Source organism: Martes martes (assembly GCF_963455335.1).
Source record: "Martes martes genome assembly, chromosome: 9".
NCBI classification, from domain to species: domain Eukaryota; kingdom Metazoa; phylum Chordata; class Mammalia; order Carnivora; family Mustelidae; genus Martes; species Martes martes.
The window spans coordinates 12,463,882-12,490,946 of NC_137896.1; the positions used below are offsets into that span (position 1 = coordinate 12,463,882).

General features: G+C 52.9%; 1 protein-coding gene across 3 annotated transcripts in view; it reads left to right on the top strand.

Annotated features, from left to right (window-relative positions):
• The first annotated feature begins 218 nt into the window (after nucleotides 1-218).
• The window catches only part of SULF2 (sulfatase 2), a 113,399-nt gene continuing 86,552 nt past the window's right edge, over nucleotides 219-27,065 (top strand). Inside the window, exons 1-2 of one of the 3 annotated variants that reach the window (XM_080814444.1) lie at nucleotides 219-305; nucleotides 26,647-26,921. In XM_080814444.1, coding sequence (XP_080670570.1) covers nucleotides 26,747-26,921 — 175 coding nt within the window. In that variant the 5' untranslated portion in view covers nucleotides 219-305; nucleotides 26,647-26,746. Of the gene's footprint in view, nucleotides 306-513; nucleotides 746-1,094; nucleotides 1,231-26,646; nucleotides 26,922-27,065 lie in introns of those variants that run through there. The other 2 variants (XM_080814446.1, XM_080814445.1) reach the window with 2 other exon arrangements.

Here is a 27,065-nt window from a genome sequence, read left to right on the forward strand (position 1 = left end):
TGAGTTCAAGTTAGTATCTGGGGAAGGTTCCCCGGGCGCGCGGGCAGTCCACCCCGCGATCTAGCTGGGGGCTCCGGCTCCAGCCGGCAGCTCCAAAGGCAGATGTGCGTCGTTAGAGGCGAGCGCCGGGCTTTCAGCAAAGGCGGTCGGGTGTTTGCAGACCGGGGCGAGCCCTTGTGAAAGCAGATAAAAGAAAACATTTATTAACGTGTCATTACGAGGGGAGCGCCCGGCCGCGGCTGTCACACGCCGCGCGGAACACTGGCTCCTTCCAGCTCCGAGGAAGGAGAAAAAGCGGAAAAGAGGCAAGGATTCTCTTCGTTTCCAGCCAAGTGGACCTGATCAGTGGTCCTCCTCACTTTATTGCAGTATTTGATTTATTAGCGATGCCCTCCCCCCGTTTGTGTGTTACACACACACACACACACACACACACGCACGGCTCTGGCTCGCGTCCCTCCCTCATTTCCAGCTCTTGGGCGAATCCCACAGCTGTTTCAACTCTCCGCCGAGGGCGAGCGGGAGCGAGTGTGTGTCGGGTGAGTGTGCGTCTGTGTCCCGGCGAGGGTGCGCGCTCGGCGCCGGGAGCGCGGCCAGCCGGGTCCCGAGGCATCGGGAGGCCGAGAGCTGCCCGGACCCCCGCTCTCCGCGGCTGCCCCGTCCGGGGCCGCACTTCGGAGCCAAGGCCGTGCGCGGGGGGTCAGCAGGACCGGGCCGGCCGGGCCACGCGTCCATCGAGCCAGAGGTAAAGCGCTGGCGCGCGGGGGGCGCGGGGAGGGCGCCGCGTGGGGTCCCCCGGCCGCCCGCGTCTCCCGGTCCGGCGCCCCCGCCCCGGCGCGCGCTCGCCTTGCCCGCGCGCGGAGGCCGGCGGGCGGGCGGGCTGGCGGGCGGAGAGCCGGGCCGCGCCGTGCCAAGGGCTGGCTCGGGCAGCGCGGCCGGCCGGGCTGGGGCGATGTAAGAACCGCCCGGGCGGGGCGCGGAGCCGGACTTTGGCGAGGGCGGTGCGCCGGGGCGGGGGCCGGGGGGGCGGCGGCGGCTGGGCCGGGGGGCGGAGAGGCGGGAGGAGGCGGAGGGAGGGGAGGAGGAGCGGCGGCGGCACTCGCCGGGGATGCGGCGGCGGCGGCGGCGGTAGCAGCGGCGCGGAGTCCCCTGCGCCCCGCGGCCCGGCCGGGCTGCGGCAAAGGCGGCTGCGCCCCGCGCGGGGTGAGGCCGCCGGGGCCGTGCGCGCGGGTGAGTGGGGCGGGGGCGCCCAGCGGCCGCAGCGCCGCCCAGGTGAGCGGGGGCCGGTCCCGACCGCCCAGCTCCGGCCCCAGCGCGGCGCGCGGAGGTGGGACCCTGCCGGCGGGAGGGAGGCTCCGGCGCCGGCGGGCCGCGGGGGGATGACCCGTTTGACCCCGCAGGCGGGCCGGGCGAGCCAGGGAACACTTCCCATCGCGCCCCTGACCTGCGGAGCCCTAGAGGACCCCGGGGGAAGCGCGCCCGAGCCCGCCGGCCGCGGGGGGGATGGCCTCCTTGACCCCTTTGAGTTTAGACCCAGCGGACCGGCTAGAAGCCAGACCACGTGGGGCTTGTCCAGGCAGGACACGGGAAAGCGGTGGACCGGATCTTCAGGGTGACTGGGAACTCGCAGATACCGAAAGGGCAAATAGGATTGAAAAGACAAACTTCCTCCAGGCCGGGTCAGAACCAGTTCTCATCGCCTTGTAGAGAGATGCTCCCCTCCGCGGGCTCCCGAGGGGCTCAGAAGTGTGACAGTGAGGCGATTTCTAGGAGTGCACTTTTCTTTCTTTTCTGGTTTTTTTTTTTTTAATTTAATTCTTTATAGTAGTTCATTCATTCGTTCTACGAGTATCTATGGAGCATGTCCTCGTACCCGGTACCGCATTAGTTCCAGGGAAAGGCGATGATCAGTATCTTCCTGAGCCAGAGGCTCGCTCGGTTCGCTTTCAGAGCAGCCTCATAAAGAGATACGGTCTTACATAGGGAAAGTGTAAAGAGACATCCGCAAATCCTAGTTTTGCACAGTGACCTCTGTCCGCAGTTTCCTACCTGCCTTAAGACTGAAGACCACGTTCCTTGCACACAGTAGGGCAATCCTCATCCTTCTCTTCCTCCTTCCTGAAAGTTCAGCTTCCTTCCCTGCCCCCTCTCCTCTCTTTCCGGCAGCTTGTTTTAATCACTTTTTGAGTTAAAAGTCAATATTTAATTAACCAAGTAATTACATTCAGCTTACCTTTGAATCTGGGTATTTGCACATCTGTGCCTGCCAGGATGCTTACCCTGGCCTCTCCACCTGCCCCTGCCTCTGTCCCACAGCGCCACCCTCCCTTCCTTCGGGGCACAGAAGGGGAGGCTGCTCTTGAGCCCGTTCTCTGGGGACAGGGAAGCAGGTAGTATGGGCTCTCCCTGGAGGACAGCGGTGTCTCTCCCCAGAGCAGTAAGAGTCGCTCTCATCTCACAGTTAATAGTGAAGGGGATTTCTTCTCTGCGCTACCCAATACAGAGCCACCGGGGGGGGGGGGGTTTAATTAAATTAAAGCCATTCATACATACGTAAAGGGGGTGGAGGGACAGACTAGAGACCACTCACCCTGTAAGAGAGGTTCTCCCAGCTTTGCTTGTCCTACATCATGGAGGGGAGAACACTCATCAAAACAGTTGGTCTGGGGTGTGATTTAGTGCTCTAATATGCAGCTCGAAAGGCGATGTGACAGGCTTGTCTGGTGGCTGCTTGGACTTTTGCTCATGAAGGATCTGCTTCCCTCGGGCCAAGTATATATACATAAATGCCCAGTGTTGACATAACTGCCATGGCTGAGAGTCAATGTGGGTTTGGTGTTTGGGCTTTGCGTACAGTTTTGGGGTTTTTTTATTTGAATTTATGGCTTTTTAAAAACCCTAATAACATGTTAAGTTTTCAAACTTAAGGGTTGAATAATGAGTTAATTGTAAAAAGCCTGGGCTTGGAGGAGGACTGTGTGGTGAGTGTGTGTGTGTGTGTGTGTGTGCACTCACGCACGTGTGTGCATGCACGTGTGTGTGCCCAAGCTCACATGTGTTCATGAGCACACATCCCCTGCCTGACAGCTCTGTTTAGTCGCCATCCGGAGGACCTAGTTGTAGTGTAGTTGCATACGCTGACACGTGCGCCTGTTGATTTAGGAATGACATTTCCCTCTTCCTTTCCCTGGATAGGTTTAATTAATCTGTTTGGACATGCCTCAAGGGGACAGCTTCTGGTCTCCTAAGTTAGCCAGACTGGGAATATCACCCAACTCGGCCAAGTCTGTTCTTCGATTTAGTCCCCCAGAAAAAAAAAAAAAAAAAAGAATATCTGAATTCCTGACCAGCTTGCCGTTCAAGGAAAGAGCTTTATCTAGACTTATGATGATGGTGTTTTATGAGCAAAACACTGATCTAACCCCGTGTACGTACTAACTTGTTTAATCCACCCAAAACCCCCGTGAGATAGGTCTTGTGATTTTCATCATGTTAAAGAAGAGGAAAGTGGAGGTACAAAGAGGATCGTGACTTACTGAAAATTGGTCAGTGGTGGAGCCTGGATGTGAGAGGCCTTGAGGGTCCAGGGTCCACTCTGACCCACTGCACTCTCCTCCCTCCATGACCTTGGTCTTTCTTCTAAGCACAGAAGAAGTACTTGCTCAGTGGAAGAAAAACATTAGACAATAAATGTTAGTAAGACAGAAGCCCATCAATAATCCCCCAAATCTCCACTATTGGGGGGAATCTCAGATTTGTTTTTGGTTTGCAGGGGGGTTTGCCCTAAGGAAAATGTACAATTGCCTCACCACGTTTCCTACTCTCTCCCCCTACCCCCCACAAGTATGCACACACTTTCCCTTCTCGGAATGCAAAGGGACAGATCAAATGCGGCTGATAGAGAAAAGCATGACATCGGAGGTGAAGGTCTAGGCCCCCAGAAAGCACAAATGGTGGAAGCGTTTAAATTCTCCTACAGGTGAGGCCCTCTTGTGGCTGGTGATGGAGTCACATGGGCCTCTCCCTGGAGAGGTGGCCCTGAGGTTCCCAGCTTTGTATCAGGCTTGGGCCCTGCATGGCTGGGGGACATGGAAGGTGGGGCTCCTCAGGCTTTCTTGTGATGACCGGGGTCTGGGGAGTCTGCAGTGCCCCTGATCGGATCCAAGGCGCTACCTAGTTGGAAGATCATTAGGATCATTATAATTAATTGGCATCCTGATAAATGGTGTGATTGCCTAATTGGGATGGTTGCTAGGGAACTAGGCCTCACTTGGAGCTGAAGGGGAAGTGGCGACTGGCCGCAGTCGGGTGTTAGGGTTACACACCCAGCAGTGAAGGGGGGTGGGGAAGGGCAGAAGAGCAGTCTCCGCTCGCATCTGGTGGTGTTTACTGAGCAGCTGCTGTGTGCAAGTCGCAAATGGAGTACCAGTTAGGGGTATTTTCATAAAAGGACTGTAAAGTAATCAGGATCCTTTCTGTTGGAAGCAACAGAAAGAGAGGGGAAAAAATCTCAAACCAGCAGAAGGAGGAAAGAAGGGACATGGTGGCTTTTATAACCAAAAACGCTCAGGTAACTCTAGCTTCAGGCCCAGCTGCACTCAGGGCTCAGAGGCTGTCAGGAGTATCCGTTCCCCTGCGTCTCTGTTCGTCTTCCACTGGTTTCCCTCCAGCTCCAGGGGGTGGGCAGGCTCTGGCTCCCTGGCTGTCTGCCCAGCTGTGTGATCTGGGGAGCATTAGCTAACCTCTCTGAGCCGCGGTGTTGTCATCCAGCAAATGACGATGATCGGAGCACTTACCGCCTGGTTTGTGGTAACGGGTGAAATGAGCTCGTCAATTTCAAGTGCTTAGCACGGCGCCTGAGCTCGGCAGGCCCTCAGTGAACACTGGCTGTTATCATAATTGAGGTGTCCGGGTTGGCCGCTGAAGAGTGGTCCTCTTGTCGTCTCTGGTTCAAGCCCAACAGGAAAGAACAAGCCTCTTTTCTGGAAATGCCCATCCTCGCCCCAGGCATCCCTCTAATGGGACTGCTTTAAGTCATGCGCTCACTTCAAACCAACGCTGGCCAAGGAAATGAATTGGCCAGGCCCTCAGGCCCCACCCTGGAGCCGGGGACAGAGCCACTGAGCCCCCGAAACCCTGCAGAACGTAAGTTCAGAGGATCCCAGCGAAAGGAAGCCTCATTGCTGGGGAGGTAAACAGCCCACACGTGTGATGCGGGGGAGGGGAGGACACTAATGTGGTCAGAGGGGCCTGTCATTTTGGTCAGGGTGGGCACCATGGAAACAGCTGTTGGGTGAGCAGCGTCCCCTCCCTCTCCACTGGGGTCAGCAGGCCTCAGAGGCCATTTCTCTGTCTTAATGTCTGAAAGATACAGCCCGGCCTTGTCTCTGTTTTCTGGCAGCCGGGGCCAAATGTTCTCGTTACATGAGAATCACCTGGAGATATTTGTTTTAAAAATGCCAAGTCCAGACCCAGCTGAATCAAATTCCCAAGGAGGGCCCTGGGTGCCGGGGAGTGAACCAGAGTACCGCCTGTGTGTCCTGCCTCGGCAGGGAGGCTGGGCAGAGGGAGCCCTTGGAGTGTGCCTGTTTTGTCTTCCTGCCTGATGTAGGGGAAATGCTCTACGTGAGATTAGGGTATGAAGGTTTTAGGAAACTGCTGTACAGAGCAAGAGAGCATTCCGGCTGTTTGTCAGGGCCCACGTGTTTATTGAGCAGCTACTGTGTGCTGGACACTGGTTACACATTGGGATGAGCGAGAGAGAACCCTGTGCTTAGACAGCCTGTGGGGGTAGGGGGGACGATCCAGAACCAGTCATGGCAGTGTTGGGTTTGAGATGACCTGGGGTTCTGAGCGCTCAGGGGCTGCCGGATACACAAGTCTGGAGCAGGTTGGGGCTGGCCGCCTAAATTTGGGAGTCACCGGAGCACTGATGTTATTTGAGGCCGTAGGACTGGACACGATCGTCTAGGGAAAATGTATTTTGTTCTCTGATATGTTCCCCTCCTCCCATCGTGCCTGTCCTGCATCTATTTGATGAATATTTTTAGCACACTCCACGTGCTCCCCTCTTTATGACGCTTCTGAGAAATTCCCAAAGGCCTTGGTTGAGCCTCTGCTTGTCCAACTCCTCATTGCTCAGTGATGAGCAAACAGAACTAAATATTCATCGTGTTACAACAGATGCCCTTTGGAATTTAAGATCAGGTAGCATGATGCCTCCTTGGTAGAAGACCACCTGTGGACATGGTCTTTAGAGCTTCTCCTCCAGCCCAGACCCACACTAAATAGAATTCTCTCTCACCAGAGACCACCGCCATCTTGAATTCTGCACGGTCTCTTAATAGGATACCAAAACATTAATAGTCCAGTGGTCCTGGCCTCTGACATGTAGCTTTGTCTTATAAAGGCCCATCCCACTGCTTTGCACACCTGGGCCCTGCTTGAAACGTAGGTAAATTCTACCCCGAACTCAGAGTTGTGAGTAGGTTTTGTATGAGTTGATGGACAGGGTCATCCCCTGGGACCATGAGCAAGATGTGTTTGGCCAGGTGATAGCCAGATGTGTTAGGTGAAGAATGTTGCCAATAGACTTTCTTCTTGGCTCCCAGGCAGGCCCCAGTGGGTGACTTGACCCACCTCAGCGGCCAGAAGAGAGGAGCTTTTTGAAAGGAGAATGAAAAACTATTAGCTCCCAGAAGTTCAGGGTATGTTCATGCTCTGTGGACAATCAGATCATCCAAAAGCTGCATTTCTTGCCTGCTCTAGAGACAGACACTATCCATCCTTTTCTGGATGTCTCAGAGAAGAGGGAATCCTACTACAGTTCCTAGTGGCTTCGTGTCCTAATCCTTTGAATGTGAATCAAGATGTATTCACTGCAAGTAATGGAATTCCTGTCTGGGAGTGGTTTATGCAACAGAAAGGTTAGTTCTCACTTAACAAGAGTCTGAGGCAGAGGAGCCCTGGAGCCAGTTTGTTTGTAAAATAATGTCTTCAGAGACTCAGGATCTTCCTGTCCTCTGATCATCTGTCCTCGTCATGTCTTTGGTCTTGCTGCTTCACTGTCTCAGGATGGCTGCTGCAGCTCCAGACATCACATCTTCATACAAAGTGGAAATAAAGAGCAGGACTCCATGCTGTTTTTCTTTTAATCAGAGAGCAAAATCCTTCCGAGAATATCCTTACCCCAGCAGACTTTGCGTCATGCCTCATTGGTCCAGGGTTGGCCTTTGTACTGATGCCTAAGCCAATGACTGGCAAAGGGGAATGGGCTTTTCATTTGAATTAGCTCATTGGTTCCCAAAATTGGCAGATCAGACACCCTCTTCTTAGAGCAAATATTTTTGCCAAGTTTTACCTGAAATAAATTCATAGATAAAAATAACTCATCTGCACATTTCTTAATTGATTAAATACCCTGACTGTAATGTAAAGGAAAACCAAGAGGAAAGTGAGGTATAGGTAAACATAGGTATGGCAGTATCTTAGACACGGCTACACTGGAAGACATAACGAAGCAGTCAGACGCCCACACTAGTGTGGGGTCACTAAATCTGTTACTGACCCAGCGGGGTATGAACACGTGGTTTGGACAGCTCAAATACCACAAGTGCTACGGCCATAAACCATGTGATTTTCCCAGATAGTGAACAATTACCCCAAATTTCTTTTTTCTTTTTTTTTTTTAAGATTTTATTTATTTGATAGAGATTACAAGTAGGCAGAGAGGCAGGCAGAGAGAGAGGAGGAAGCAGGCTTCCCGCTGAGCAGAGAGCCTGATGTGGGGCTCGATCCCAGGACCCTGGGATCATGACCTGAGTTGAAGGCAGAGGCTTAACCCACTGAGCCACCCAGGCACCCCCAATTACCCCAAATTTCTAAACAAAACAAACTACCATCTTCCCTCAGTTTACTTAGTGGTTGCATTCCCAGAAAATTCAGGGTAGAGGAGAACCTGTTTGTATGTGAAATGCGGTTCATTTCTGAGGTCAGGTAACCAGCTGTAAGAGCTGCTTCCCCCACTGTTTCCAGTGTGGGACACTGGAAAGTCATGCTGGAAATGGGGCTGTTCTTCACTGTGCGGAGTGGGCAATTTATTCAGCATCCCTGCCCACCACCCCACCCCCCGGTGCCAGAAACATCCCCCAGTCACTGTGACAACCAAAAAGTCCTCACAGGTTCCTGCAAACACCCTTATGGGCTGATTTCACCCTTCTGAGGACCATGGGCTTAGACTTGTGCTGGTTTATTGCCAAGACAAGCATCGACCTCCTTAACAAAGTTGGGGTCCTGTAAACTGAGGAAGGACCTTGGCGGGGGCACCCACAGCTTCTGCCTCAGAGCTGTCCCAAAGCTCCTTTTCCTGCTCATCACCCTCCTTGTTGACATGTTCTTGGGTGCCTCCGGGAATCAGTGGCAGGAGATGAAGAAGGTATAGAAGACTAGCCATCAAACACATCTCTGAGAATCAGTGTGTCCCAGTGGTTAAGAGGATGCATTCTAGAACCAGACCTCCTGATTCACACACCGGCTGTGCCCCTCTGAGCCTCAGATCCCTCTTCTGTAAAATGGGGATAATCCTAGTTAGCTTCCTTGCAGCCTCCCCACCTCTGGCACGCACAGTGAGACATTAGTACCATGAATGGACGCATGGAAATGGCCTCTCAAAGTCAGACGTCATTGCTTGTGCTTGTAGATCCTTTTTAGCTTTTTTTTTTTTTCATTGAGACATAATTGACCCATAAGCACATATTGGTTTTAGGTGTACGACATAAAGATTTGCTATGCGGACATTTTGTAAAATGGTTATCACAGGAAGTTTAGTTAATAGCCGTCATCACCCAGTTAAATGTTTTTCTTTGTCTTGTGCTGAGAATTTTTAAGATCTGTTCTCTTAGCCACTTGCAAATACACAGCATCACGAACTGTATATTGTCCACACCGTATATTGCCCCCACTTATAACTGGCAGTTTGCACCCGTGGGCTACCTTCACCCATTTTGCTCACCCCTCGCCCCCCACCTCTGGCAGCCACCAGTCTTCTCTGTCGGAGTCCTGTGTTTTGTTTCGTTTTAAGATGCCACATCTAATTGAGCTCTTACAGTCTTTGTCTTTCTCTGTTCAACTTATTTCACGAAGCATAATGCCCTCCAGGTCCACCCACATGGTCCCAAAGGGCGGGGTCTCCTTTCTTGTGGCTGAGCCACATTCCATGGTGTGTGTCTACGCACCACCTCGTCTCTGTGCGCTCAGCCCTCAGCGGACACCAACGCTGCATCCATGTCTGGGCCGTCATGAGTAAGTCTGCAGCGGACACGGGGGTGCAGGTATCTTTTCCAGATAATGAGTTCATTTCCTTCTTACAAATACCAGAAGTGAAATTACTAGATGCTAGGGTAGTTCTGCTGTTAATTTGCGGGGGGGGGGACCACCCACTGCTTTCCACACTGCTTTCTTTTTAGTTTCTCCAAGGGGTTCTATACCATCCCTCTCAACCGCCCTGCCCGTAAGGAAGGCTGTGGATCGCCCCCTCCCATCACCCCATGTCCCCCTCCCCACCCTGACCCCACCCAGCCCACTTTTAGGCCTCAGGCCAGCTCAGGAAGGGAGCAGACCTTGGGGACCAACCTGTAGGGCTCTGAGCCCATCCTGGGAGCCCAAGGCGGGCTTCTCACCACGGACTCAGGAGATGCTCATAAGCAGAACAGGAGTTCCTACCCATCTCCAGGGTAGCTTGTACAAATCCCAGCACCCAGGCCACACCCAGACCAATTAAATCAGTGCCCTGGGGCTGGGGCATCAGGATACTTGGGAGCTCCCGGGGGCGGGGGGGGGGGGGGGGGCTCCAGCTGAAATTTCAGGCTGCTAATGCAGGAAAAGAAGGTGCTGGATGGGGTGGGTGCCTCCTGCTAGGCAGTTCCGCAAATAGGTCATGGCAGCTCCTGTAATGAAACCCTCCTTCCAGTGGCTGGTTGTACTTACAGTAAAGTCCAGACTCCCTGCCGGAGGCTACCCTGCCCTGCACTGCATGGCCTCCGCCCCCAACTCACCCCCACTCCTCCAGGCTTATTACATTGTCACACTGGCCACATCAAAGCTTGTTTCAGCCTCAGGGCCTTTGCACTTGCTGTCCCCTCTGCCTAGACATCACAAGTCTGGCTCCTGCTGATCTGTCAGGTCTCAGCTCAAACATCACATCCTCAGATAATACCTAGAATGACACACCTGTTTTATAACACTTCCTACTCTCTGGAATTCTCTCAAGGTGCTTATTTGTTTATTTGTCCTTTGTCCTCTCTCCTCACTAAAAAGTAAGCCCCCATGGCTATAGGAAGCAGGTCTGTCTCATTCCTTTCTGTATCCCCAGCCCCCAGAACGATGTACGGCTGGGTCTAAATCTAGCGTTTGGGGATCCTTGCTCAAAGGCGCTGCTCAAGGCAAAGGTGTCAAAACCAGTTTGTCGTTCGCAGAAAGCAAAGGTGGGAGTGGGAAGGGTTGCTTTTGCACTCACAGGTCCCTGGACCAGAGCTGGGGTTCATGCTGTCATCACACACAGAGGGGTGGCCATCGCCCGCAGGCCACAGCAAGGACATGAGGCCCTGCCGAAGGGCCGACAGAAGGCACCGCTTGGGATGTGAGTGTTAATGCGTGAGATCAGTGGCGTGACATTTCTGCGGGTGCCCTGGGAAAGTCTCCTTTCCCCACCCCCCCACCCCCGTATTGGCCCCTCCTAAAAAGAGCTATCACAGCTCAGGAGACCTGCCCCTCACCTCCTCTCCTGAACTCACACTCCTGAAAGCTCACATTTCTACACACCAGGCGGCATTCTAAGTGCCCACTCAGGTGAACGCATGACAACTCCGTGATGCTGGTCGTCTTGTCTGCTCAGGCTGCTGTAGCAGAAGACCAGACACTAGAAGGCTGTTAAGCAACAGAAATTTCTCGTCAAGGTCAAGGTGCCACCAGATTCAGAGTCTGGCGAGAGACTGCCTCCTCAGTCACAGAGGACACTGTCTCGTGTCCTCATATGGCAGAGGGGGAAGGGAGCTCTATGGGGCCTGTTTTAGAAGGACAGTAATCCCATTCTTGAGAACTCTACCCTCCCAAAGACCCCACCTCCTCATACTGCCCCACTGGGGATTAGGTTTCAACATACGATTTTGGGGAGACACACACATACTATCTATAGCACAGAGACCTCCTAATCCCCATTTTACAGACCAGGAGAGTGAGGCACAAAGAAGTCTCTCCTTGTTCTGTCCTATTAGAGTAGGACGTCACAGGCTGGCGACGCGGGGCCTGTATTCAGCTCACAGAAATGTTTAACCTACACACTGTTTTGAACATTTTCTTAAAGTTGTCAGATCTTTAAAAATTGTGAGATTTTTACCTTTTAGAAATTAGAGTTTCCAGCTTGTGAAAAAAAAAAAAAAAAGGGAGACGCGGGCCATATCTGGGCCCCCTGAATTCCTATCCCCACCGATCATGGGTTCTCCACTCTGCCACAGTACGCCCCTGTTCCCTATTGTCTGAGGCTGAAGTCAGGTTCACTTGGCATTGGCCATTACACTTGTCCTCATTGTGGAGCAGTTTGTACTTAGCCTCCACCGAAAGTGTAGAATGAGAGCTGGAGAGAAGGGAGAGTGTGGGTTTTTCTTATGCTGGGCCCCCTTCACTCATTCATGTCACCTGCCTGGCCCCCCTGGTCCTTGGAATTCATCCCCCCGCCCCCCCCCACCCCCCGCTATTTCTAGAGACCACGCATCCCAACTTTGTTTATAATAATAACAGAAGTCTAATGTCTGTCGGATGCTGGGTTGCCAAGCATCACCACATCACTCCAACACTTTCGATCAAGGCCTATTATCATCCCCATTTTGTAGTCGAGGGAACTGAGGCACCATGTGCAGTGCCCCCACTGGAAACGGGCTCCTTAAGCTCGCTCATCTTGGTACCGTCAGGGCTCAGCTCACTGGCTGTTTGAAACAATGCTTGAAAGAATGAATGAATGAGTTCCCCTCCCAGTCTTCATCTGATTCAAGCCATTGGCCGCTGGAGACCAAACATCTTGATTCATCATCGGTCATTTGTGACATTTCAGTCAGAGGAATGGGCTCGAATCAGTGTCATTCAAGGCTGTTTGGTTGTGTTTCTGCTTTGTAACAACAGATCAGCCCCAGCTCGGTGGCTTGAAGCAACAGTGTATTTGTAAAAATTCTGTGGGTGGCTGGGTGGTTTCCTGCTTTTCCTGCTTCATCAGCTGGAAGATCCAAAATGCCTCTACTCAAATGGCCAGCAGCTCGTGAGGCCATCAGCTCACTGGGGCCATCGGCTGAATCCTCCGTGCTCCGCCCCACGGCCTCCTCCCACAGCTGCGTGCATTTCCTCACAGTATTGTGGTCTTGGAGTAGCCCGACTCCTAGAAACACAAAAACGACAGCTGCCAGGACTTCTAAGGATTTAGCCTAGGAAGCTCTAGGGCCCCCAGAGCAAGAGTTGCAGGAGGAGGGGTTCCAATGGGGACAAATGCACCCCGGATTTTTCCTTCTCTTGACATTCCTTTTAAGAGTCAGAAGCCTCATGAGGGAGTGTGATGGACTGACTTTGGTCACATGGCAGGAGAGAGTGACACATCTTGGCAAAGGAGAGAAAATCCTCGGAAGGAAATTGGGTTTCCAGGATCAAGAAAAGGGGACCAGATGCTGGACAAAGTTAGGAACCACTACTCGGCCCCTGAATAAGTGACTCCCCCAGGGTCAGCAGTTAACATTTTTGAGTGAATGACTAGGAGACGGATGGATGGATGGATGGATGGATGGATGGATAGATGGATGAATGAATGCATTTTCTAAAAATCTAGTATAAATGGAAAGCCCAAAGGGCACCTTGGGTGGCTCAGTCAGTTAAGTGTCCAACTCTTGATTTCGCTCGGGTCATGATCTCAGGGTGATGAGATTGAGCCCCACATCAGGCTTCATGCTGGGTATGGAGCCTGCTTAAGATTCTCTCTCCCCTCTCCCTCAACCCCTCCTCTCCCCCCCACCCCGCCAAAAAAGAGTAGAATGCCCAAATCTGTGTAGCATCTCTTCTAGGTCAGGGGCCCTGTAACTCAGGCATTGCTGGGGGCCTGAGAGCCCTCTTTATGGGGCCAAATCAGCTCCCACAACTGCTGTCATGTCTCAGCATCCTAACCCCAAAGATGGGGCTCATTTGAGCTGGCTCCTGGAAGGGAGAGCGTGTGCAATAATCTGGGAACCACCAGCACAGGAAGTGTGCTCCCACCTCCCTAGACCCCACGCCCTCTCCAGCCACAGTACACAAAGCACACCTGCTGATACCCAGTGAGGCCCCGCCCTGCCCTGCGGCCCACAGTGAGACCCACAGCAGGAGAAGCTGATCTGAGCCCAAGGAGCACCTCTAACCTGTGGCTTTGCTCCCTTGGCAGTCTATTTCCAGCTGCTTATTAGACTGCACAGCATGCCAGGGTTGGAGACGGACCTGTCATGCAAAATTCTCTCCACTTGCGTCTCTAAATTTAGTGAGTTACTTGGTAAAAGTTGCTTCAGACTCCTTCCCCCACCAATGAGTACAAAGCTTCTCAAATAATTGTAAGTGCCAGGCCGTTTCCAAGGTGAGCTAATGAGAAGCTCATCTGCTAATAGCAGGGGCGTGATGGGTGAGGATGGCGCGCACGGCGGTGGATTGGGTGGAAGGGGAAGAAATAATTAGATTATTAATACCGGGGCCGCCAAAATAGGCCTTTATCCCTTTATGTTCGTCTCGAAGGGAACTATGGTCTCTGGAACCATAAATACGTGTCCTGTGGGGGTAAACTCTGGGGTTAAAAAATAGAGAGGGGATTGGAATCCTCAGTCCCAGCCGAGGCAGTCTACACTGAGAGCCAGCCCACAATTCGGGCTAAATAATGACTCTGTTCAGGTCCAGCTTATTGCTTTTGGCCAAAGGCCTTTTGCAGAAATAACTTTGTAACTAGCTGCCAGGGAAGCTTTTGTCCACAGCTGAGACAAAAGAACAAAGAACAGAGGTGGGAATTTGTGTCTGATTCCCATTTCCCCTAAACACCTAGCAAGAACAACAGGTGTGGCCTACCTGGAAGGTGTGGGCTGGGGGAAGGTAATGTCCAACCTCCTCTGTGGCAGGCTGCCACTCCTGCTCCCTGCTCCCTGCTCCTGCCATACTGGTCTTTAGTCTGTTCTTTAAACCGACCAAACTCATTCCTACCTCAGGGCCTTTGCACTTGCTTTTTCCTTTGGTTAGAAAGCATTTCCCCTACAAGTGACTTCTCACTACCTTCTGGTCTCAGCTCAAACATCACCCCTTCCTCGGGGCCTCCCCCGATTTACTCTCCATCCCATTTCCTTGACAGTTTTCTTCGAAGCTCTTAAAACGACCTGAAATTTATCTTCCTTTATCATCTGTCTTCCCCCACTGGGATGTCAGCTCCTTGAGGGCAGAGGCCTGACCTGCTCCATGTTCATGGCTGCTTCCAGCATCCTACATAGCACCTCGCACATAGTAGGTGCTCAGGAAAGCTCACATGGCTTTGAAGGGTTGCAAACAGGCCTCCAGGCGAGCTCCGGAGGAGCTTTGTTTGGTGCGCTCGGTGTCTAAAATGTATTGAATGTTTTCCCTTTAGAAACGACGTCTCCATTGTGGTCCAGTCCTCACCCCCCAACCCGTGCCCTTAAATCCAGACCAGGTCACTCATTTCTCCTGCGGGGCCCCTGCAGGCATTTGAGTTTGAGGCCCCACTTTAGACAAAGGCCACTGCATGCAGGTGTCTCTCTCCAGAGGTAACCAAACGACATCCAAGCTTCTGAACCTAGGCCAAGGACCAGCCGGCTGGACTCCGGCCAACCCAGTCCCATTGACTGGATGAAGGCATGGTTTCCGTGGGCAGGGCACAGTGGTCCTCCTCTTAGGGGCCATAAATGACATGAATTTCACTGTGTGAACCTTCTGAGCCTTCTGAGTCACCAAGGAAGGAATCCCTATAACTCCTACTTGGTGGTCTTCAAGGAGTCCCACTCCCCTTGTAAGAAAAGATCAGTGCCCTTGGCAAGCAAGAATCCAAGAGCAATGTCACTGCATTTGTTTCTTTATGCTGCTATCCACTTATGGCAGGGGTTCTCCCGTGGGGGCGATTTCCTCCCCTAGGGGACATGAGGCAGTGTCTAGAGACATTTGTGCTCTCCACGGTTGGGGCGGATGCTACTCACATGGCACAGGGAAAGAGGCCAGGGAGGCTGTCAACATCCTACAGTACACCCCCCTGCCATCAAAGGATGACCCAGTACCCACCCCCGACAAGCCAGCCAGCTGCCCGATGACACGGGCACGGCGGCCTCCCTCCTGGATGGCTTCCATGGGCCCGGGGGCTGGGGGCCCAGAAGGTCAACGAGCCAGCCTCAGGAGTGTCATTCCCACCATAGCAGGAGGGAAGTGAGGGCCGTTAGGGGCCGGTTCCCCAAAACCAGGTCCCACACTTCACTTGGGGTTTCTGGGTTTGTTGGTGGCTTCCTTTCTACTTAAAAATGAGGAGGGAGAAGTGGTTTTTTAAGGGGGAATTAATGGTTTCCTTGCCGCTAAAACACGAGAAGCTTCATTCTCTGAAGTGTGTGGTGAGGAGGGTGCCTGCTTTCCACATCCAGGGCAAGCTTTTCTCTTTGCCTCTTCTGCTCCCTTCAGAACCTTCTGGACCTGACACCACTGACTGAACCCCTTTGGGTCATATGAGACAGAGGCGTGGGGTCCGGGGAGCCTTTGGGTCACCCAGGGCTTGCTGAGGCTCAGGGATCTTTGAACTGGGCGTGGCCACAGACTCCAAAGCTTGCCAGATGCAGACACGGCATCCAACTGGGTTTGAGTTTCACTTCCCAGAAAGGGGGCTGCTTGCTGGGGAGAGGCCCCCGTGGCTCTACCCGCCGTGGTGCCCTGGCCTCTGGGACTTGGCAGGTCCCCCTGTGTTTTCACAAGCCACGTGATAGCCAGCGTGCTAGTCTACGCCGTGACCTTGACACTCCTCCACGGAAAGGTCCCCACCCTGAGGCCACCATGTGGGGAGGAAGGAGAGGGCCCCTGAGGTCCTAGCCAAGTGCCTGTACCAGCCACCCGATGAATCAAGTCCCCAGTCCTTCGGTCATTCCAGCTGTGGCCTCAGCCATTCTAAAACAGACACCAGCCAGCCATGCATTTAAAAAAAAAACAAAAAAACAAAAACAAAAAACTTTATTCTGCTGAAGTCGAAGATCACTTGTTAGACAGAAATAGGCATTGGAGCGCTTGGCCTGTGCCCGTCTATCCCCCGTTCATTCATTCATTGATTCATGCAACGATATCCAGAATCTCCCCTCTCGCGCCCTCGCTGCCCCTGTCCTGGTCCAGGCACCGTCTAGGCGGCTTTCTCACCGGCCCTCCCGCACCCACCCTCATGCCCCTCAGTCCCGTTCTCCACACACCGCCAGAAGGATACTGTTAAGACCTACATCCCATCTCAACACTCCCAGGCTGGAACCTTCCAGATCCTCCACTCACTCCAAATACTACCCTTCCCATGACTCAACCCCACTCCAGCCATACCGTGCCCCCGCTGTGTGCCACAGACTCCCAGGCACGCTGCTCCCCCAGCACACCTGCACTTGTCTTTCCCCTAAGGCTGGAACACCGTTCCCCTAAGTATCTGCAAGGCACATTCCTTCACCTCCTTCAGGACTCTGCCCAACTGACCCCCCCCCATTTAAAGATGAAGCCTTCCCCCCCCCCCCCGCCCCGCCAGCACTTCTGACCTCCCTCTCCTGCCTCACCCCCTTAGGACTTGTCACCTCATGCCTGTGATTTATTTTGGTGTCTGATTCATGAGAGACTGTTTATTTCTGGATCCTCAGCACATAGACTAGGGCCTGCGCATAGTAGGTACCCAGGAAATATTGGTTGACTAATTGCAAGAATTAGCAGCCAGGCTGTGCCAGGGGCTGGAACTCTTTAGAAAAGAGACAGCCCAGGGTGCCTGGGTGGCTCAGTTGGTTGAGGGTCCAACTCGTGGTTTTGGCTCAGATCATGGTCTCATGGTCTCAGGGTCCTAGGGTCGAGCCCTGCACCAGGCTCTCCACTCAGCCCAGCATCTGCTTGAGGATTCTCTCTCTCTCCCCTCCCTCTGCTTGCTCGCTCGCTCTCAAATAAATAAATCTTTTTTTTTTTTTTAATCTAAAAGTGGGTAGGGGGGTGGGGAGAAAGAAAAGAAAGAGATGAGATGAGACAGCCTTACCCCTGTGGAACTTCCAGTGAGAAAACAGACTAAAGACCAGAATAGAAGAGTGCCTAAAGGATCCCATGTGTGATGAGTGTTCTGAAGAGAACTAACTTTGGATGAGGCCAAGAGTAACAGGGAGGCTTGTTTCCAAGAGGGCAGTCAGGGAAGGCCCTCTCTCCACCTGTCAGGCTCCACCCATCCCAAACTTGAGGGCTTGTGCCCAGGGAACAGTCTGTTTGTCTTGGCAGATGAAGAAACTGAGACCAAATTGGGACAAGAATTCATGACTCCCACACCCACGTTCCTTCTGCTTTTCTACACCACCTTTTTCTTATCGGTTGACAAATAAGGATGAGGAAAGTTTGCCTACAGTAAGGCAGAGAGTTGGGCCCGGGCCCAGGCTGAGGGCTAGCAAGCCGTGTTGTCAGGCCTCTCTACACAGAGGCCAGAGGCGACTGGGAAGCCACCTGAGTCAACACACTGTCTCCAGCTCGCTTTACCATTTGGGCTCATTCGGTTGCAAGTGACAGAGAAAGCAACTTGGAGCGACCTAAGAAACAATTCATGGCCCTAAGGAGTCAACATGTGAGAAAGCTGACCTAGGAAGAAAGGAAGACAACAACTCAAACTAGTCAAAGGAGAAAAAGGGATCTCTTGGTGCCTGAAACAATCCAGGGTAGATCTTCTTCCTTCAGGTTTAGCTGGATCCAAGTCTCAGATGTTTCCAAACCCAAGTATGTTCCATTTCTCAGCTCTGTTTTCTTCTGTGTGTTGGCTTCAGTCCACCTCTACATGAGGCAAGATGGCACCAGTCTTCCCTCACCTTCATGGTGGAATGACATGGAACCAGCTAGCCAGTTGGAAAGGGTAGGCATCTCCTCCTAGTCAGGCCAAGGTGCCCGGATTACTCTGATTGGCCAATCACTGAGGAAGAGGGGTCGGAAGGCCCTGATTGGCTCAGGTCTGGATCGCTTGGTCTAGCCGGGGAGCTCTGCAGTGGTGGCCTAATTTGAACCTTATGGACCAAGGATCGGGGAGAAGATCCCCAAATGAAAACCGGGTGCTGTTATAGAAATTACATTGGCCCAAACCTAGCAAATAACGCTAGGCAACATGTATTGGGCACTTAGTGTATACAGTCCTCTTCTAAAGGCTTCACAGGCATTAAGCCATTTCCTCCTCACAACTCTTTAAAAGTGCTCTTATTGACCCCACTTTATGGTTGAAGACACTGAGGCCACAAGAGGCCCAATAACTAGTCCATAGTGGAACCAAGATTTGAACACCGGTTGTCTGGCTCCAGACCCCATCTCCACCCCTTCTCAGCCTGTTCCCTGCTGCATTTTAGCACATATCTCTCTGCTTGGCTTCCCCCAATCTCTCCATCAGCTCCATGAGATTAGAGATTTGTGTCTTTTTTTTTTTTTTCACTGATCGTGAAACAGTACCTGACCGCAGATGCACAGATATTCGGACATGTGAGTTATATGGCCTCCCAAACACCCACTCACTTTACATACAAAACCTTGTGATGTTCATCTTTCTGGCACCTTAAGTATGTCGCTTCTAAGCTTTCTTTGAGCTTTAACTATACTCCATGGTCCTGTCCTAAAGGTCCACTGTGGTTTGCCATTTGAGTCCTGACACTTTTCACTTTTAGCAGGAGGTGTTCAGCCCTGGCTTTTGACCTGTTGACTCCTAAGAATGTCAGCTCCCTGAGGGCAGGGACTTTTTTTCCCCCACTGCAGTGCCAAGAACTGTGCCTGGCATGTAGTAGGTCTTTGAGGATTTCTTGTTGAATGAATAGTTCTGCAAGCAATGGGGTTCCTAAACAAACCTTTCTCTTTATGCCCTAATTTCCTTTCCAGATCCTGAGCTCTTGTCTTGAAACCTGATCTTTGCCTCCTCCCTTTTAAAGACCCTTCTCTTGTCCCACGTCTTGCTTTGAGAGCTGGCTTGGTTCCCTGCCTCCAGCTGGAATTCCAGAACCACGCACAGAGAGCCCCCAGATGCCCTGGCCCTAGGTAGGGAAGACAGGGAAAGTCTGTGCCCATAGGTTGCGGGAGTTCCTGTCCTTTCTTTGACAGCCCTGGAGAGGAAGAGAGAAGGCTGGAAAAAGCCTGTGACCAGGAAGAAGGGGAGACACCAGGGGAGTGTAAGACTTAACAGATGTGCTTGTGTCATCCCCTGTCTAGACAACTTCTGGGCTTATAAGGTTCGGGACCACACATTTCCATCCCTCCCACTCTGCCTGCTATTTGCTTGGGCCATTTCCTGTGCCAGAAGCACCCTGTCCTCTACCCTCTCCTTCAGAAAAATCCGGTGGATTCTTCAGAACTTTGTTCCTGTTAGGCTGCTTAAATTTTATAAGTCCTCTTCCAGGCAGCCCTCTCTGACTGCCCCCTAGGCCACCAGTTTCCCCCTTCTTCTTCCTGTTTGTGCAATACACTTAACCACAACTTCTTGTATCATTCGTCAGTTTCCAAGTGAGCATAGGAGTCAGGATGGGCCTCTGCGGTCAGGAAGTCCAGGTTCAAATCTCAGCGGTGAGGTCTGCTTGCTTTACCCACCCAGGGCCCTGCAGGAAACAGAGGGTGCCCTCCAACAAAGGTGTGACCAGAGTGTAAGAAAATGAGTCATACAGGTCCCTGGGGCTGGGGACAGTGGGGAACATTTGCTGGAACCAGGAGCGGGCCACCCAGAGGAGATGTGGCCCCGAGCAGAGCAAGAGAGGGATGTGCTGAGTTCCCAGCACCTGGGCAGGGAGGACGCCTGGCAAGTACCCAGACCCCTCCTCGCACTGTCCCTTCCCCTGGTGGTGTCCCCCTTGGCCAGACCCCACCAGGAGCGAGAGAGCATGGAGCCCATTGATGCGGACCATCCAAGTGAACCTCCCAGGGCCCAGGGAAGCACAGAGAGAGGATGGGGAGGAGGCGGGCCAAGGGACAATATTCCGTGGCTCCTCCAAACTGCGTGACCTTGGGCAAGTTCTCAAAACTCTCCATGCCTCAGCTTCCTCGCCTGCAAGTAGAACATCCAGTTTCATAAGTGTGTTGTAAGGGTGATGCGACCTAACAGGAGGAGGGCTGAGAAAGGGGCGGGGCCTGTGATAAGTACCCCATAAATATCAATTATTCTTCTTCACTGTTCTGTAAGGGGGTTTACTGTGTTGATCCTGGTGCTTCCTATTGCGAAAGACAGCTCCAGTTCAGATTAACTGAAGCAGCAAAGGCTACTTGTCTGAGCCTGTGACCAGGCACAAGGTTCAGCCCGGTGTCACCAGCACCCCTCTGAGCCTCCCCCTTGCTGGCAGGGATGGCTCTCCTACTTCCTGCACCCAGCCACCAACCCCTACCCCTCCCAGTTTCTTCCCACTGTCTCCCATTGGCCAAGCCCAGGTCACATGTCTGCCTCTGGACCAATCTCTAGAGCTAGTGAGTCGGAACATGTTGACTGGCTCTACCTGGGTCACGTGTTCTGCCCTCCAGTCAGGCTGCCCCTACCTAGTGCAGTAAGGGGGCAGCAGGGACCCCAACGACAGCTGGGGGACTGTTTTCATGGGGGAGAAATTTGTCTTGTAAGACAGTAAATAGCTTAGGTATCTATTACGTACCAAACACTGTCTCAGGCATTGGAGATGCAGATATGAAACAAAGCTGACAAAATTCCTTGCCCTCCAGGAGTGGACACTCTAGTGGGGGTGGGTGGGAAGGGGGGGACCCATAAAAAAAGAGGTAAAAGATGTAGTTTGTCAGAGGTGGTTGGTGCTAGTGGGAAGGGAAGAGAGTTTTGCTAACCTAACAAAGACAAAATGTAAGCAAAAACCCAAAGGAGGTGAGGAGAGGGCCTTGAAGATATCTGGATGAGGACTCCAAAGCAGGTAAGTGCAAAGGCCCTGGGGTGAGGACATGCCTGGCATGTGCAAGGTACAGCACAGAGGCCATGTGGCCAGAGCCGGGTGGGCAAGAGGAAAAATGGAAGGTGATGAGGTCAGAGAGGGGATGGGCAGACCATGTAGGATCTCATTGGCCCTTTGGAATGTCTGGGGTTTTGTTCACCATGAAGTAGAAGCCCTTGAAGGCTTTTCAGTACAGGGAGACAGCCTCTTTGGTTTTAACAGGATCCTCTGGCTACTTGATAGAAGGAGGAGGAGGTAGAAGCAGAGAAACCAGTTAGGAGACTGTTAGGATCTGGGCATGATTATCTTACTGCCTAACACTGTGCCTCACACATAGTAGGTCCTAAATAAAAATTTGTAAAGTAAATGAAGGAGGACTAAGTGGTCGGGCTGTCTGGACCACCTGGGCCCAGCACATGGGGCATCTCCCCACAGCCTACGGCCCCCTTTCTACCCTTCTTCCTGTGTGTTCTTCCATCTGGTAAGTGCCTTGTTCTGCCTCTAGCCACATCCTCCTCTCCCACCCCCTCAGCTGCTCAGTCATTCCCAGACTCCGCTTGGCTAATCTTGTTGGCAATTTGAGGATCCTCAGAGGAAGGCTACCATCTGGGTCGTTCTGGGAAGGCCTGGGTGAGGTCCTGGGAGCTTCCCCAAAGCTGTGGTCTGTGGACCGGGGAGGTCATTGGTCCCCCAGAGACATGTTCCTCTCTGCAGGTTAATTTATCTTCTAGATAAATCTAGAAGCAGGAGTGATGTTTCTGAACACTTGGGATACTAAACACTTCTAGAGCTGCCTTCCTCGACTGGCAAGCCTTTGCCAAGATTTGTAGAAGATACAGGACAAAGAGAAGGACCCAGATGGACCTTGGAGCGACCTGGTGGGAACGAGACGAGGTGTCCAGGGGATAGTGGGGACATCAGGCCACTGGTGCTGTACGGAGTCACCGCATACTCTCCGTTTAACCACTTTGAATTTTCTTCCAAAAAGGAAAAAAAAATGGAGGCAGAATCCCATGTGTCATTTTTAATTGATTTCTTTAGCATCCAGAGAGTGGCTGGCACAAGGCCAGGGGAAGTCAGAGCTAGGGGAATTCATCAAAAATCGACCTACTGATGACTTGATCTGATGAAATAATTAGCCCCTGTTATTCTCCAGTCTCCAGTCACAGAGCTTTGACTTCCATCCAGACGGGGAGCGTCCTGGCTGGTGGGGTATAGTGGCCGGGGAGCAGGGAGTGAAAGGGACTGTGGTTGTTGAGGGGAAGGAAGGGGACATGAGAAAACCAGCGTGGGTGCTAGGAACAGAATCCAGCTGACCAGATCTCCCAGCTCTATCCACCATCTGGCCCAGAGCTCCCAGTACAGGCTGCAGCTCCCAGTTCCATGGCCCCTTCTACATCACAGGTACAGACCAAAGACCCTCAGGGGACACCTGGCCACTTGCTGCTCCATTTGGCAAATGAGGAGGGAAACTGAGGCTGAGAGCCTCAGGAACTTGCCCAGCAGGCTACTTCCAGAGGCTTCTGTTTGAGCATTCAGTCAAGCCAGACTGGGTTTCAACCCTGTGTCTGCCACTTAATTGCGTGATCATGGAAAAAGCACTTTAACTCTCTGTGCCTCTGCTTCTTCATCCATGAGATGGGTATAATATGGATGAGCGGAAATGCAGATTAAACATAAAATGTCTAGAGCAGGGGCTGGAGTATGGTACGCTCTCCACAAGCATTAGCTGTTACTGTTTCTGGCAGCAGAGAGTCGCGGGGCACCCCTTGGAAAGTCTCTCAATGTTATATTAGTGTTTGGTGTCTATCTGAAGGCATGTGAATGTGCATTTCACACATGAAGGTGGGCTGGTTGGCACATCAGTTCAAATGCAAAGCACAGAGCATCCTGGTGTGTTTCCAGGAACAGGTGGACACAGACTGATAAACAACATGATTTGAGGACCACCCCCACCCCAGGATTTGGGGTAATTCAGGGACTGATTTGATGGTGGAACATGTCACCTTTTCAACCCTCTTCCAGCCTCTCACTCCCTCCAGCAGAAAGTCTGGGACGGCGCTAATGCATTTTGACTCCTTTCAACACTTAAAAAGAGAGCGTGTACAGGTGGGAAAGGAGGCGGGCATAGAGCTCAGCTTAGAGCCTTAGGAAGGAATGAGAAGCTGTGAGACTTGAGTAGCGATGTCCGCTTTCTTTCATTTTGTGTGAGTTCGTTTGATGGCGAGGGGAATGCCAATTTTCCCCTTTACCCTTGGATAGAAAGTTTGCTTTTTAAAAACACGGATTTGTGCTTTTGTTTTTAAATGAAGCCATGTCACAGTCGAAGGGTTGTGCAGATAGAGCGGCAACGGGGGCTGTGGCATCTGAATGGAGAAGGTTGGGAAAGGTGCATTTAGGTGAGGGGACCCGCAGGGGAGCAGAGGTCAGAACTTCTCTGCCGTTTCCTCCCCGGGGTGAGCTCAGGACCATGACTGAGTCACCATGTTCTCACCTGTAAAATGGGAGTAGTGCTCATACCTGTGTGGGAGGTGGTTGGGAGTGGGGGAGACTCTGCAGGCAGAGGGCCCCTCACAGCCCACCCATGACTACAGCGACCATGATCTGAGAACGGTTTACTCTGTGAGTGATGTGTTCTGGGTCACTCCATGTGCCGGCCTGTGGTCTCAGAACTCTGTATGAACCTGGTTCATCCTCCACACCCATTTTATAAGTGAGGAAACTGAGGCACAGAGATGTTGAGTTATTTGCCTTGGGTCAGCCAGCAAGTGACTCCAAAGTCCGTGTCTTAACCCCCCACAGTGTGGCACAGCAGGAGCTCAGGACACACTTGGCGCGGTGGCTCTGGCCGCCGAGAGGCCACAGGATGGAAGCCAGTGCTTGCCCTTGGAGCCTGTGAACGTCACGACTCCCAGGCCAGCTCCTCTGAGAATGTGGTCCTCATCGCCATCTCCCCTCTCTGCACAGCTGTCCTGTTGGAGGTCCTTGGGAAGGGAGGCATGGCAAGAAGCCTGCTCCAACTCCTAGCCTGCCCCGGGGATTCTCAACTGAAGGCATGACTTCCAGAGGCATTTTGGGTTAAGGGAGCAAACAAGGAATCTTATAACCCTTGGAGGGAGCTGGCAAGGGAGGGGAGTCATCACTATCCATAGGCTTGAAGGGGCAAGAGGAGGCTGAGAGTGCCCCAGGACTGAAGGAAAGCTAGAACCATGACCAGCCTAGAGAGACAAAGACCCCGGGGTGCTGCTGATGCAAGGGAGGGAGCAGAGTTGGAGAAACATGCTTATTTCCTGCCTCCCCCTGCCCAGCAGAGCTCCCATTGGCAGAACTAGCAGGAAGCCGGGGACTGGGCAGGTGCCACCTGTAGAGGCGAGACTGGCTTCCTGGGGCACAGAGCAGGGTGGAAAATGGATCCGAGGGACAAAGAGCAGCCCGCCCCAGGACCCTTCCTGCAGGAGGATGACAGGGGAAGGGGGTTGGTGATGCCTTGGAGCCTCCATACTGAGGTCATGACATGGCCCTGCTGAGCCCCACGTCCCTCAGTCTGCAGAACTCAGAGGACCTTAACCAAATCTCCATTCCTTTAGCTTTCAGAATATTTATTTGGCTCCTCCTACTACTACATGACAGGCATAGTACTAAGGGCTGGGGACCCAGCTGTGATTAACATAGGCCCACTTCTACCCTTGTGGGGTTGCACCAGTAGTGGGGAGAACTGGGCAACTAAGATAATTGCAAGTTGTAGTAGGGATTGTGGGGAGAATAAACACAGTTATAAAATACAGAGCCTCACATGGAGGGCACCAACTTAGATAGGGTAGTCCGGGCAGGCCTTTCTGAGGAGGTAACGTCTGTGCCAAGACTTGACAGAGGAGAGTGAGCCCCATATAGAAAATAAATCTGGGAAAAAGACTCTTCCAGGTTTAAGGAAGAACACGTGCAAAGGCCCTGGGGCAGGAACACACTTGACTGGTCAACAGAAAGAAGCCTGTGGGGTTGGGGAGCAACTGGGAGGAAGGAGAAGAGGTAGGAAGGGGCTAGATCTCTTGAATCACCTGTAGGCCATGGTGGGGAGTGTGCATTGTATTCCTTGGGCTGGGGAAGCCAAGGCGGGGATCTGAGCAGGTGAGGGACAGGACTGGGGCTAAAGTGAGGTGAGCGCCCCACGCTGGTGCCACCTGGAGTGGGTCCCTTCTATCTTGTGCCCTGAACACCTTGCTGGTCTCAGGCTGGGCCAGGCCCGCGGAGTGATCCTATGGGATTTACCTTTTAGGAAGATCCTCCCAGTGCCCTGGAGAGGGTGGAGAATGCGGGCACAGTCGGGGGAAACGGGGGACCTCTTAAGGGGTTGTTGCAGTGGCACATCTCCTCCTATGGACCAGAGCCCTTGATGAGTTCCCTGAGCTGGGACTTTGGTGGGGGGAGGTGGGCAGAGTCCTTCAAGGTCACGCGGCCCCACCTCCAACAAGCTTGGTTTCCTCCTGGCACGTCTGCTCGCTCACTGTCTCTCATTTTAAATAAATGAGACCTAAAGTCTATATCTGGAAAGACTTGAAGGCTCATTTCCTCAAGAAGTAGAAAAATGACCACAGAGAGCAAAGAGCAGAACAAGATCAGACCTGCCCGAGCCAAGATGCGCCATCCTGCCGTCCCTCCCACCTTTGCTGGTGACCGCATCAGACCTGGGGGGCCCAGGGGTGACCGAGGTCGCAACAGACTGTGACAGCTCTTCTCCTGTAGCTTTTTAGCCCTCAATTTTCTCTTGTGTCCTTTTGTTGATTCTACAAACTTAAAACTCATGTGAATAACTTGCCCAGCTATGGGATCTGTCTGCAGGGCGCCTTCACAAACACATCCCACTGGCTTGAGCTCCCTTAACACCTTGTCTCCCCGTTTTATTCGCGGGAAAGCTGAGGTTCCCTACTGGCTTGCTGGAGAGGATACCCGGCTGGCGAGCGACACAGCTGGGACTGGGACGCATACAGGGTCGCTCAGCCCTGCACATCCACACCGGGCCTCAGCCACACTCTGCACTGCCCTAGAGCGGGGACCATCTTGCTCACCTCCCGGGAGGGCGGTGGGAGAAGGGACGCCCAGAAATATCTGCTCCTCCAGTCTGGGCTCCTTCTTTTTCCTTCCTCTGGGGCTGGTCTGTCTGCTGAACTGGTTGGCGGATTCAGAGACAGGCTGGTTATCTGACTTGGGCCCAGGGCTGCCCCCAGCACATTCAGAAGACCACTGGTTCGGGGTGGCGGGGAGGGGGGAGAAATCTGTCTGCAGAAGCAGTCGCAGAAAGCTTTCCTGCCACTGTGTTGCGGGAGCACATTGCAAGTTCTTTCCTTCCCACTTTCTCACTGCTCTAGCTCCCCCTGATCAAAGGAAACCCCGGTGTCCATGCCAGAAATCATTATGCAAGCCCAAGCCGTCAGGCGGCCTTTACGTAAAGACTGACCTGATTCTTTTCCTCCTACTTTAGATCCGTGAGTAAAGCGGGAAGAAGCGACAAGAGACACAGCCACAACACGCGACTTCAGACTCCTGGGTCCTGCAGGACGCCCAGATCGGCGGCCCGTAAAATGGCCCCGCCCAGCCTCCTGCTTTGCTTGCTGTCCGCCACCGTGTGCTCTCTGCTGGGGGGAAGTTCGGCGTTCCTGTCCCACCACCGCCTGAAAGGCAGGTTTCAGAGGGACCGCAGAAACATCCGGCCCAACATCATCCTGGTGCTGACGGACGACCAGGACGTGGAGCTGGGTAAGCAGCTGGCCCGCAGGGGGCACCTCCCCGGCCAGGGCCACCGCGCTGGGGCTGAGGCTCCTGACACAGGGCGGCTGAGGAGACCCCGGGAGCTCGCTTGGGTTTCAACCAAGTCACAGGGGTTGTCCCACACACATGCCT